This window comes from Erythrolamprus reginae, chromosome 10, assembly GCF_031021105.1.
Source record: "Erythrolamprus reginae isolate rEryReg1 chromosome 10, rEryReg1.hap1, whole genome shotgun sequence".
Classification (NCBI taxonomy): domain Eukaryota; kingdom Metazoa; phylum Chordata; class Lepidosauria; order Squamata; family Dipsadidae; genus Erythrolamprus; species Erythrolamprus reginae.
This window is the reverse complement of record NC_091959.1, coordinates 7,109,375-7,121,800: the sequence shown is the minus strand read 5'-3', so window position 1 is coordinate 7,121,800 and position 12,426 is coordinate 7,109,375. Positions and strand designations below refer to the sequence as shown.

Here is a 12,426-nt window from a genome sequence, read left to right as displayed (position 1 = left end):
CCGATCGGCAGCCAGTGCAGGCCACGGAGTGTTGCAGAAACGTGGGTGAATCTAGGGAGCCCCACGATGGCTCTCGCGGCCGCATTCTGCACGATCTTATGATGTATGTAATGATGGGTATGCTAATTGTGCTGCAACCTGATTGGCTGCCACCTATATATAAGGAGTAACACCCTTGCATGGGTGTGGTTTGTGATAGAGTGGTTTTGTGATAGAGTGGTTTGTAGTGAGAGGTTTATGCTTAGTGGTTGTTACAGTGGTTTAGTGCTTAGTAGTTTGTGGGTGGTTGCAGTGGTGGGTGTAGTTGTATGATAGTATTGTGAAATATATTTTTACCAGAAAGCCTGCAGCAGTGTTTTCCATTGAATTAGGTATAATAATAATAATAATAATAATAATTATTATTATTATTATTATTATTATTATTATTATTTATTAGATTTGTATGCCGCCCCTCTCCGAAGACTCGGGGCGGCTCACAACAATAATAATAACAATGTTACAATGTTACTCCTTAAAACTCACCTCTGCCGTCAGGCATAGGGGAACTGAGATAACTTCCCCAGGCCTATATGGTTTATGTATGGTACGTTGGGTGCATGTTTTTAAAATTATGAGTTTTTAATTTTAATTATTAGATTTGTATTGTACATTGTTTTTTTCTATTACTGTTATGAGCCGCCCCAAGTCTACGGAGAGGGGTGGCATGCAAATTCAATCAATAAAATAAAAAAATATAAATATAAATATAAATATAAATATAAATATAAATATAAATATAAATATAAATATAAATAAAATAAAATCTAATATTAAAAAACATCTAAAAAACCCATCATTTAAAACCCATGCAACACACGCATACCCAACATAAAATATAAAAAGCCTGGGGGAGGTGTCTCAGTTCCCCCATGCCTGGCGATACAGGTGGGGTCTTGTTTAGTTGTGAACTGCGGCTAGTTGGCGGGGGTTACCTTCCGCAGGCGCAAAACTCTCCCCCAAATAGCCACTTGCTCCTTCCTTCCAGATCGTGACCACTTCCAACTGGGCTCCCTTTCCCACCTCCTCAATGCAAAAGCCGTGGGCTACCAGGAGCTTCCCGATTGGCCGAGTGAAGCCCCGGATCCGTCAGTGCGCAACGTGGAGGTAGGAACTGGCCTTCTCTTTATTGGGGGGGTGGGGGATGTGGGGACCCCCTTGAAGCCGGCTCTACTCCTTGATTATTCTTGAAAACGTTGGGCGCCAACCTGTCCATCCTCCAGTCTTTGACTTGTCCCAAGAGTCACTTCTACAGGGGCCTTGCGTTATCCAGTGGTATGTATTGTTCTGTTTCGATGAAAGGTTGGTTCCTACACCCCCGTGCTTATTTTTTTAGGAAGAATCCATTGATCCTAGAGGAAGCCACATTGGGCTACTGGGTGGACCCAAAGAGGTGGAGCTTGTGTGTGCAGTGATAGTTTTATGCTTCTCCATTATCCTCCTCTTCCTCCCAGCTTCTCTCCCTTGTGCTGTGCATCTCTTGACTGTCTGCCAGTTAGGACTTCAATCCTAAAGATTGAAAATACTTTTTGATGGACTTTAAAAAAAAAAGCCCCCCCCCCCCCAGATTTAGCTCGTGGATTTATTTTGAAAATACGATTATAAAAGCCACAGGATCTCTCTTAGAATGGAATAGAATAGAATAGAATAGAATTTTATTGGCCAAGTGTGATTGGACACACAAGGAATTTATTTATTTATTGGATTTGCATGCCGCCCCTCTCTGTAGGCTCGGGGCAGCTAACAACAGTAATAAAAAACAGCATGTAAATCCAATACTAAAACAACTAAAAAACCCTTATTGTAAAACCAAACATACATACAAACAAACATACCATGCATAAATTGTAAAGGCCTAGGGGGAAAGAGGATCTCAGTTGCCCCATGCCTGACGGCAGAGGTGGGTTTTAAGGAGCTTACGAAAGGCGAGGAGGGTGGGGGCAATTCTAATCTCCGGGGGGAGTTGGTTCCAGAGGGCCGGGGCCGCCACAGAGAAGGCTCTTCCCCTGGGCCCTGCCAAACGACATTGTTTAGTTGACGGGACCAGGAGAAGGCCCACTCTGTGGGACCTAACTGGTCGCTGGGATTCGTGCAGCAGAAGGCGGTCCCTGAGATAATCTGGTCCGGTGCCATGAAGGGCTTTATAGGTCATAACCAACACTTTGAATTTGTCTTGGTGCATATGCTCTCTTAGTGAAAGCGTTCCACATTTCCATTCTCACAGCAGATCAAAGAGGGACATCGATAGAACTCCCCAGTCCTCCAGGTCAGTGTTTCCCAATCTTGGCAACTTGGAGAGATCTGGACTTCAACTTGAAGTGCAGATCTCTTCAAGTTGCCATGGTTGGGAAACACTGCTCCTGGTCATGGTTTATTTATTTTATTTATTTATTTTATTTATTGGATTTGTATGCCGCCCCTCTCCGCAGACTCGGGGCAGCTAACAGCAATGATAAAAACAGCATGTAACAATCCAATTAATAAAACAACTAAAAACCCTTATTATAAAACCAACCATGGTTGTCACAAAGGTGCTTTTTCAAAAGGCAACTGGACTTTTCTTTGCTTTTTCTCCCCCCTTGAAGACCTTTTGCTTCTCATTCAAGAAGCTTCTTCAGTTCGGCGTCAGAATTCTGGGAGTTGAAGTCTGTTAGAACGCTTAGGAAAAATATAATAATCCTAAAACAAACTTAATACAGAGTAAATGTGTCAGCTATGGATTATTCAGTCAAATAACCAGACTAGTACAAATAGAGTATGTATATTATATACAGATATACAACAGAATAGTCGTTATACAGTCCAAATCATACACATATCAGCTAAACCATCATATACAAACCAGATATCACCACACAGCTCCATACGCACAGTAATATTCCCGAGAGCAACTCTGTTGGCGCCCTCTAGTGGCCAACCAGCACACTTCTCTTAAAGGTATACTCCTTAAACATACATTGTTAGTTTATATGTATTGTAGCACCTGACACAGTTTCATATATTGTATTAACAAAGTCCACAAAATCTTAAAGTTGCCAAGATTGGGCATAACTGATCTAAATTATGACATGCAAGAAAATCTTTCAACAGTGGCTGAATGTCAAAAATCAATCCGGGATAGTTAAAACAAGGGGGGGGGGGGGTCTCCAAACTTGCAACTTTAAGACCCATGGACTTCAATTCCCAGAATTCTCCAGCCTGCATGGGATTCTGGGAGTTGAAGTCCACAAGTCTTAAAATGGTCAGGTTTAGAGCCCTTCATTTAAAAAGGACTAGGCTAGGAGATTACAGGAAGAGATTTGGGACTTTCTGAAGGGATGCTGGGTGGAGTAAAAATGTAGTAAGGGTGAGTGAAGAGCCCGTAACCCTCTGGAGGTTCCTGAACATCAGCCTCCAACAACCCTGCAAAGGTGGCCATTGTGGAAACTTCTGTCCAGCAGCATCAGGAGAACGTCAGATTTTTCCTCCTTGGTGTATAATACGAGCTGGACTCTAAACAGGCAATGAAATCTCATTTTTAATGGACGGGCTGGAGGGAAGGAGTTGTCCAAACCTTCACCAATGTCCATTAAAGGCAGGATGGATTGAATCACGTTTGTGACTTGGAGTTTTGTGGTGGAGATTTGGTCCGTTGCATGCCACGTCTGCCGTATCCACAGGCCACTTCGGTTGAAATTTCACTGAACGGTGGCTGTTCAGAGCTCCTCGCCGCGCAGCTATTAGTGCATGCGCCGTTGTGCCGATCTGCAGAAATGCGCAACCTTCTCTGCCTCATCATTCAGACTCTCACCATAGCTGGCTCTCTTGGAGGGCTGCATCCCATGAACATCTTCTAGACCCGCCCCCCTCTGATAAAGGTGCATGCCTCTTCCCTCTCGTGGGCTCACGGCGCACATGCACTACCAGCTGCAACCACAGAGAGGGCGCTGTATGTTTCTTCTCCCGCATGCAAAACTTTGTCTGGTTGTTTTTTGCACCCAGGTAATAATATCCGTGCAGGGGAAACCACTGCGTGAAACCGAGCCCGGTCTCTGGTGTTTTGAGTCTCGTTTCCCTTTGCTCCTTCGTGTAGTAGGTTTATTTCTTTATTTTGACGCGCTCAGTTCCCTCTTTGCAATGATGTTTCCTACGTCATGGCTCCATCCAGGTCCCGGAATGGACCAAATGCAGCAGCCGCGAGAAGAGGAAGGAGAAGGCGGAAAAACCCTTCTATTCGGATTCCGAGGGAGAATCGGGGGCGACAGAATCGGCGGACAGTGGTGAGAATGGCGGAGGAGGGCTTCGGCTGGGACGCCAGCGGTCCTCGGCTTGGGACGGCTGTTTACTTAGCAGCCGTCTGAAGTACAAGCAGTCCTTGACTTACAACCACAATCGGGCCCCAAAAATTCTGTTTGTTAAGCAAAACAGGTGTTAAGTGAGCTTTGAGTGAGCCTTGTTTTACAACCTTTCTTGCCGCTGTTGTTCAGTGAATCACTCCAGTTGTTAAAAGTTAGAAACACAGTTGTTAAGTGAACCTGGTTTCCCCAAGAATTTTGCTCGTCAGCAGATGGCAAAATAGCAATTTTATTTATTTATTTGTTTGATTGATTGATTTTTAAGCCGCCCTTCTCCTTAAACTCAGGGCGGCTTACAACATGTTAGCAGTAGCACTTTTTAACAGAGCCAGCCTATGGCCCCCACAATCCGGGTCCTCATTTTACCCACCTCGGAAAACGTATACACTGCTTTAGACTTATATAACGCTTCCTAGTGCTTTTACAGCTCTCTCTAAGCGGTTTAAAGAGTCAGCCTCTTGCCCCCAACAATCTGGGTCCTCATTTGACCCACCTCGGAAGGATGGAAGGCTGAGTCAACCTTGTTGATACCTTGTCAATACAAGCCCACCTTGTATTTATGAGCCGTGGTGGCGCAGTGGTGAGAATGCAGTACTTCAGGCTACTTCTGCTGAGTGCCGGTTGCCTGCAATTTGGCAGTTCGAATCTCACCATGTTGAAGGTTGACTCGTCCTTCCGTCCTTCCAAGGTGGGTAAAATGAGGAGCCAGATTGTTGGGGGCAAGAGGCTGACTCTGTAAACCACTTAGAGAGGGCTATAAAAGGACTATGAAGCGGTATATAAGTCTAAGTGCTATTGCTATTCCTTCCTTCCTTCCTTCCTTCATTCACTCCTTCCCTTCTCTCTGTCTTTCCTTCCTTCCTTCCTTCCTTCCTTCCTTCCTTCGTAAAATGAGGACCCAGATTGTTGGGGGCAAGAGGCTGACTCTGTAAACCACTTAGAGAGGGCTGTAAAAGCATTATGAAGCGGTATATAAGTCTAAGTGCTATTGTTATTCCTTCCTTCCTTCCCTTCTCCCTGTCTTTCCTTCCTTCCTTCCTTCCTTCCTTCCTTCCTTCCTTCCTTCCTTCCTTCCTTCCTTCCTTCGTAAAATGAGGACCCAGATTGTTGGGGGCAAGAGGCTGACTCTGTAAACCGTTTACAGAGGGCTGTAAAAGCACTATGAAGCAGTATCTAAGTGCTATTGCTATTCCTTCCTTCCTTCCTTCCTTCCTTCCTTCCTTCCTTCCTTCCTTCCTTCCTTCCTTCCTTCCTTCGTAAAATGAGGACCCAGATTGTTGGGGGCAAGGGGCTGACTCCGTAAACCGCTTACAGAGGGCTGTAAAGTGCTATATATCTAAGTACCATTGCTATTTACTAAACCAATTATTAAAAATCCTGCCTTTATTATTTAAATCAAGAAGCCTCAAGGCAGAGGATCTGGCTATCCTCCTTCCCTCTCCTTCCTTCCTTGCAGAGCCTGAGACCATGAGCGGATCCGAAAGCGGGAGTGAGAGCGGCTCGGGATCCGGCAGTGAAGAAGAGGATGAGGAAGAGAGCGAAGACCAGTCGGAAGAGGAGGAGGAAGAGGAAGAGAAAAAGAAAAAGAAGAAGGGGGAAGCTCCTCGGAAAGGTCTGCTGGAGAGCGCTGGCAGGTAGAGTCACTGGGCGAGGCTGGCATTGGGTGCAGACAGAGAAAGTTTGGGAAGTCACCTTGCACCATCTGGGCTGGACCCAAAAAGGCAAAAAGGCAGCCCACCTTTTAAAAAATATTTTTTGCAAGGCACTTAAAAAGAGATGAGGTTGCGGTCGCCATTTTGACTTTTTCGACCCCCCCGCTCCTTGCATACACACTAGCTCCAAGGGCCCTTCCAGCTCTGTTCTAAATGGAGTTTGGAGCCAATGACAGGGCAAGGCGGACGTGGAAAAGATGTCCACCATTTCAACAAGAAATAAGGAGACGACCTGCGTTTCAATTCTCTTCTTTCTTTCCTCTAAATGCCTAGTGAGGAGGAAGAGGAAGGAGGAAGAGGAGGAGGAGGGAAGGGAAGGAGCAAGAAAAAACTCTCCCCGCAGGGAGCAAAGGAAGACTCGACCTCTTCCTCGTCCGAAGAGGACAGCTTGTCCGAGAGTAGCTCAAGCGAATCGGAGTCCGAATCCGAACCTGAGGAACCTCATCCGCAGGAGTCCAAGAAGAAAAAGCTGGTAAGGGTCGAGAAGGGTGAAAAATGTGGGCACCAGGTTCACGCAAGAGCAGCTTGGTCTAGCGGGGAAGATATTAAGCTGGAGACCAGGCGACAGTGACTTCTAGTCCTGCCTTAGGCATGAAAGCCAGCTGGATGACTTGGAGCCAATCACCAAAAGACTTGGGAGTTGTAGTCCCGCCTTAGGCATGACAGCTGGATGGGTGACCTTGAGCCAATCACCAGGAGACTTGGGAGTTCTAGTCCCGCCTTAGGCATGAAAGCCAGCTGGATGACTTGGAGCCAATCACCAAAAGACTTGGGAGTTGTAGTCCCGCCTTAGGCATGACAGCTGGATGGGTGACCTTGAGCCAATCACCAGGAGACTTGGGAATTCTAGTCCCGCCTTAGGCATGAAAGCCAGCTGGATGACTTTTAGCCAATCACCAAGAGACTTGGGAGTTGTAGTCCCGCCTTAGGCATGACAGCTGGATGGGTGACCTTGGGCCAATCACCAGGAGACTTGGGAGTTCTAGTCCCGCCTTAGGCATGAAAGCCAGCTGGACGACTTTTAACCAATCACCAAGAGACTTGGGAGTTGTAGTCCCGCCTTAGGCATGACAGTCGGATGGGTGACCTTGAGCCAATCAACAGGAGACTTGGGAATTCTAATCCCGCCTTAAGCATGACATCCGGATGGGTGACCTTGAGCCAATCACTTGGGAGGGATCCTTTTACATTGAGTTATTTATGAAAAATAATAAAGGCGGGATATAAGTCAATAAATAAATTTAAAACCGTTATTTAACTCTCTCATTGAGTGCGTCTCCTGTTTATTTTCTGAAGAACCTGTACAGTTCCCAGCCCGATCAGGCCCGATTTATTATTATTATTGTTGTTGTTGTTGTTATTGTTATTATTGTTATTATTATCTAGATTTGTATGCCGCCCCGAGTCTTCGGAGAAGGACGGCATACAAATCTAAATAATAGGAATAAGAATAAGTTGTAGTTCTATCTCTGGCTTCTGTTTCCTTTCGTCTTTTTCTCTTTCAGCCTCCCAGCAGGAAAGCTCCTCTGAAAACACCCAAGAAAGGATCTAAGGAGATCTCGCTGCTTGATCTGGATGACTGTAAGCATCCCTCACAGACAATCCTCCTTCTGAGTCTCCTTGATCGAAATTTCGCTCTTTTTCTTAACCCTCCTCTATTCCCCTAGGGCACTTTTTGTAGAAACATAGAAGATTAACGGCAGAAAAAGACCTCCTGGTCCATCTAGTCTGCCCTTATACTATTCCCTGTATTTTATCTTAGGATGGATCTATGTTTATCCTAGGCATGCTTAAATTCAGTGACTGTGGATTTACCAGCCACTTCTGCTGGAAGTTTATTCCAAGCATCTACTACTCTTTCAGTCAAATAATATTTTCTCACGTTGCTTCTGATCTTTCCCCCAACTAACCTCAGATTGTGCCCCCTTGTCCTTGGGTTCACTTTCCTATTAAAAACACTTCCCTCCTGAAGCTTATTTAACCTTTTAACATATTTAAATGTTTCAATCATCTCCCCCCTTTTCCTTCTGTCCTCCAGACTATACAGATGGAGTTCATGAAGTCTTTCCTGATAAGTTTTATGCTTAAGACCTTCCACCATTTTTGTAGCCCGCCTTTGGACCCGTTCAATTTTATCCATATCATTTTGTGGGTGAGGTCTCCAGAACTGAACACAGTATTCCAAATGTGGTCTCACCAGCATTCTATACAGTGGGATCATAATCTCCTTCTTCCTGCTTGTTATACCTCTAGGTTTTACTTTTTAATCAAGCTTTCCGTAATCTGGGCACTTGGTAGATGTATGGAGCAACAAAGATGATTAGGGGACTGGAGGCTAAAATATACGAAGAACGGTTGCAGGAATTGGGCACGACTAGTTTGATGAGGAGAAAGACTAGAGGAGACATGATAGCAGTCTTCCAATATCTCGGGTTGCCACAAAGAAGAGGGAGTCAAGCTATTCTCCAAAGCACATGAGGGTAGAACAAGAAGCAATGGGTGGAAACTAAACAAGGAGAGAAGTAACTTAGAACTAAGGAGAAATTTCCTGACAGTTAGAACAATTAATCAGTGGAACAACTTGCCTCCAGAAGTTGTGAATACTTCAACACTGGAAGTTTTTAAGAAGATGTTGGAGAACCATCTGTCTGAAGTAGTGTAGGGTTTCCTGCCTAAGCAGGGGGTTGGACTAGAAGACCTCCAAGGCCCCTTCCAACTCTGTTGTAGTTATTTGTTATTTGCTCCTACCCTTGCAGGAAACGTGTCTTATTTCCATCAATGATAATAATAATAATAATAATAATAATAATAATAATAATAATAATTTATTAGATTTGTATGCCGCCCCTCTCCGAAGACTTGGGGCGGCTCACAATAACGATAAAAACAATATTATACTGGCACAAATCTAATATTAAAAAAACTAAAAACCCTATCATAATTAAAAACCAAACAGCACATACATACCGAACATAAATTATAATAAGCCTGGGGGAAAGGTGTCTCAAATCCCCCATGCCTGGCAGTATAGGTGAGTCTTAAGTAGTTTACGGAAGACAAGGAGGGTGGGAGCAGTTCTAATCTCCAGGGGGAGTTGATTCCAAAGGTCCAGGGCCGCCACAGAGAAGACTCTTCCCCTGGGGCCCGCCAGACAACATTGTTTAGTCGACGGGACCCGGAGAAGGCCAACTCTGTGGGACCTTATCGGCCGCTGGGATTCGTGTGGTAGCAGGTGGTTCCGGAGGTACTCTGGTCCAATGCCATGTAGGGCTTTAAAGGTCATGACCAACACTTGATGTGAGACTTCCTCCTCTAGGGGCTCCAAAGTTTAGTGGGGAGTTCTCTAAACTTGGCAACTTTAAGTCTTGTGGACGTCAACTCCCAGCATTGCTCATCAAGGAATTCTGGGAGTTCAAATGCACAAACGTAAAGTTGCCAAGTTGTTAAGTCAAAGTGGCTCAACCACTCCTGATGCAAAAGCGTTTAATTACACAGTCATTTCTCCCAAAACCTTCTTACGGACCAATAACATATCCATGCCTGACTACTATCTACTCAGCCATGCCTTGGAGACACCTCAATGGCTCAGTAGCAATTTAGGAACAGATGTCTAAATTATGAGATCTGTCCATGGTGCTGAAGCTTATGTTGCTTGCATTGAGTGACTCTTCTAAGCTGTTTTCATTCTCAACTATGTGTGGTCTAATTTCCATGGTTTTCCCTCTCAACTTTGGACGGTCTTGAAGCATGGAATATTGATTCTTTGCTTTCTCTTTCTTCAACCCCCAGTCACACCCCCACCTCTGCAGCCGATTACCAGCAGCCCAGTTCTCTCCACTAGCCTCGTGACTGACCTGGAAGGACTTACCTTAACGGACACTTCTCTAACTACATCTGTGAGTGACCTTTGTGATCCTGATTTGTAAAGGTAGAAATTAAAGGCTATTAATCTCAAATCAGCAAGTGCGGTGTCCGTCCATTTACAGTCCCCTCAATATACTTCTGAGATAGTCACAAAATCATGTCCGACCCATCGTGACTAGTAATAAGAGAATATACTCTACTGCTGTGTGCTAAGTTGTGAATGTACCTGCTGTGTGTGAATAAGAGAATAATATGTGTAATTGCTGTGTGCTACTGTGTCTAATGTACCTACTATGTGCTGAAAGGTATTACTGCTGCACGAATCCCAGCGACCAGTAAGGTCCCACAGAGTGGGTCTTCCCCGGGTCCTGTCAACTAAACAATGTTGCTTGGCGGGACCCAGGGGAAGAACCTTCTCTGTGGCGGCCCTGGCCCTCTGGAACCAACTCCCCCCAGAGATTAGAATTGCCCCCACCCTCCTTGCCTTTCGTAAGCTTCTTAAAACCCACCTCTGCCGTCAGGCATGGGGGAACTGAGATACTCTTTCCCCCTAGGCCCTTACAATTTTATGCATGGTATGTCTGTATGTATGTTTGGTTTTACAATAAGGGTTTTTAACTGTTTTAATATTGGATCGTTATATGCTGTTTTTATTAACCGCCCCGAGTCTACAGAGAGCGGCGGCATACTAACTAACTAACTAACTAACTAACTAACTAACTAACTAACTAACTAACTAACTAACTAACTAACTAACTAACTAAAATAAAATAACTAACTAACTAACTAACTAACTAACTAACTAACTATATGCTAAATGGTATTGCTCTGTGTGTATTATGTACTATGGATTCTATCATATTGTATATCTTGTAAATAATACCTTTACATTATGCTTGTCTGTATTATTGACTGAACAACCACCACTGCCACATATACAGTGGTGCCTCTACCTAAGAACGCCTCTTCTTACGAACTTTTCTAGATAAGAATCGGGTGTTCAAGATTTTTTTGCCTCTTCTCAAGAACCATTTTCCACTTACAAACCCGAGCCTTCAAAACTGTAACTGGAAAAGGCAGGGAGAAGCCTACGTAGGGCCTCTCTAGGAATCTCCTGGGAGGAAACAGGGCCTCCACCCTCCCTGTGGTTTCCCCAATTGCTTTTACATTGATTCCCATGGGAAAAATTGCTTCTTACAAACTTTTCTACTTAAGAACTTAAGTACATAAGTAGAGGTACCACTCTACTCTGTTTCAAATACAGTATTTCTATCATTGGGTCTAGGCCCAGTGTAGAATAGTAACAGTGGTATTTTTAATTTGGTGTTCCCATTTGATTGCATCAACTTGGGTTTTGCTTCCTCTTCCTCTTCTTCTTCTTCTTCTTCTTCTTCTTCTTCTTCTTCTTCTTCTTCTTCTTCTTCTTCTTCTCCTCCTCCTCCTCCTTCTTCTTCTTCTCCTTCTCCTCCTCCTCCTCCTTCTTCTCCTTCTCCTCCTTCCTCTTCTTCTTCTTCCTCTTCTTCTCCTTCTACTTCTTCCTCTTCTCCTTCTCCTTCTTCCTCTTCTTCTCCTTCTCCTCCTTCTCCTCCTCCTCCTTCTCCTCCTCCTCCTTCTTCTTCTCCTCCTCCTTCTCCTTCTTCTCCTCCTCCTCCTTCCTCTTCTTCTTCTTCTCCTTCTCCTCCTCCTTCTCCTCCTTCTTCTCCTTCTTCTTCCTCTTCTTCTCCTTCTCCTCCTTCTCCTTCTCCTCCTTCCTCTTCTTCTTCTCCTCCTCCTTCTTCTCCTTCTTCTCCTCCTCCCCCTCCTCCTTCCTCTTCTTCTTCTTCTCCTCCTTCTCCTCCTTCTCCTTCTCCTTCCTCTTCTTCTGCTTCTTCTCCTTCCTCTTCTTCTGCTTCTTCTTCTTCCTCTTCTTCCTCTTCTTCCTCTTCTTCCTCTTCTTCTGCTTCTTTTTCTTCCTCTCCTTCTCCTTCTTCCTCTTCTCCTTCTCCTTCTCCTTCCTCTTCTCCTTTTCCTTCTTCTTCTTCTCTTCCATCTGTAGATGATCAGTCCTGTCTTTGGGGCAGTGAAGAAATACGAGCTGCTGCATCGCATGACGGGAGAGGGGCTCTCGGTGGAATACTGTTTCAGCCGGCAACCTTTCGCTCCCGACTCCCGCATGGTAGCGGTGCAGATCCAGATATGCAATAACATGGCAACGGAAGTCAAAAACGTCCGTGTGACTGAACCCAAACTTCTCTCGGGGATGCGAATCCAGGAGTTCAAGGAGATTGGTACGGGCCACGTGTGTGTGTAACGCTCTTTCTGGGATGAGTGGTGGAAGCATCTTCTGGGGAGCCTGGGATGGTGATGGCAAACAGGTGGCACACCAAACCCACTCTGGGGACACCCACACCATTACCGGCTGGTCTTCAACTGCAGTGGAAAACTGCCTGAACACTGCCAAAAAACCAGCTGATTTTCCAGCCTTTTAGGGGCCATTT

At 45.0% G+C, this 12,426-nt stretch overlaps 1 protein-coding gene across 3 annotated transcripts in view; it reads left to right on the top strand.

Moving 5' to 3' along the window:
* AP3B2 (adaptor related protein complex 3 subunit beta 2) overlaps nt 1–12,426 on the top strand; it is a 63,309-nt gene that overhangs the window by 41,139 nt on the left and 9,744 nt on the right. For all 3 annotated transcript variants that reach the window (XM_070762945.1, XM_070762944.1, XM_070762946.1), the window contains exons 17-23: nt 1,028–1,146; nt 4,187–4,298; nt 5,830–6,007; nt 6,359–6,557; nt 7,591–7,666; nt 9,875–9,981; nt 11,985–12,216. In XM_070762945.1, coding sequence (XP_070619046.1) covers nt 1,028–1,146; nt 4,187–4,298; nt 5,830–6,007; nt 6,359–6,557; nt 7,591–7,666; nt 9,875–9,981; nt 11,985–12,216 — 1,023 coding nt within the window. The remainder of the gene's footprint in view (nt 1–1,027; nt 1,147–4,186; nt 4,299–5,829; nt 6,008–6,358; nt 6,558–7,590; nt 7,667–9,874; nt 9,982–11,984; nt 12,217–12,426) is intronic.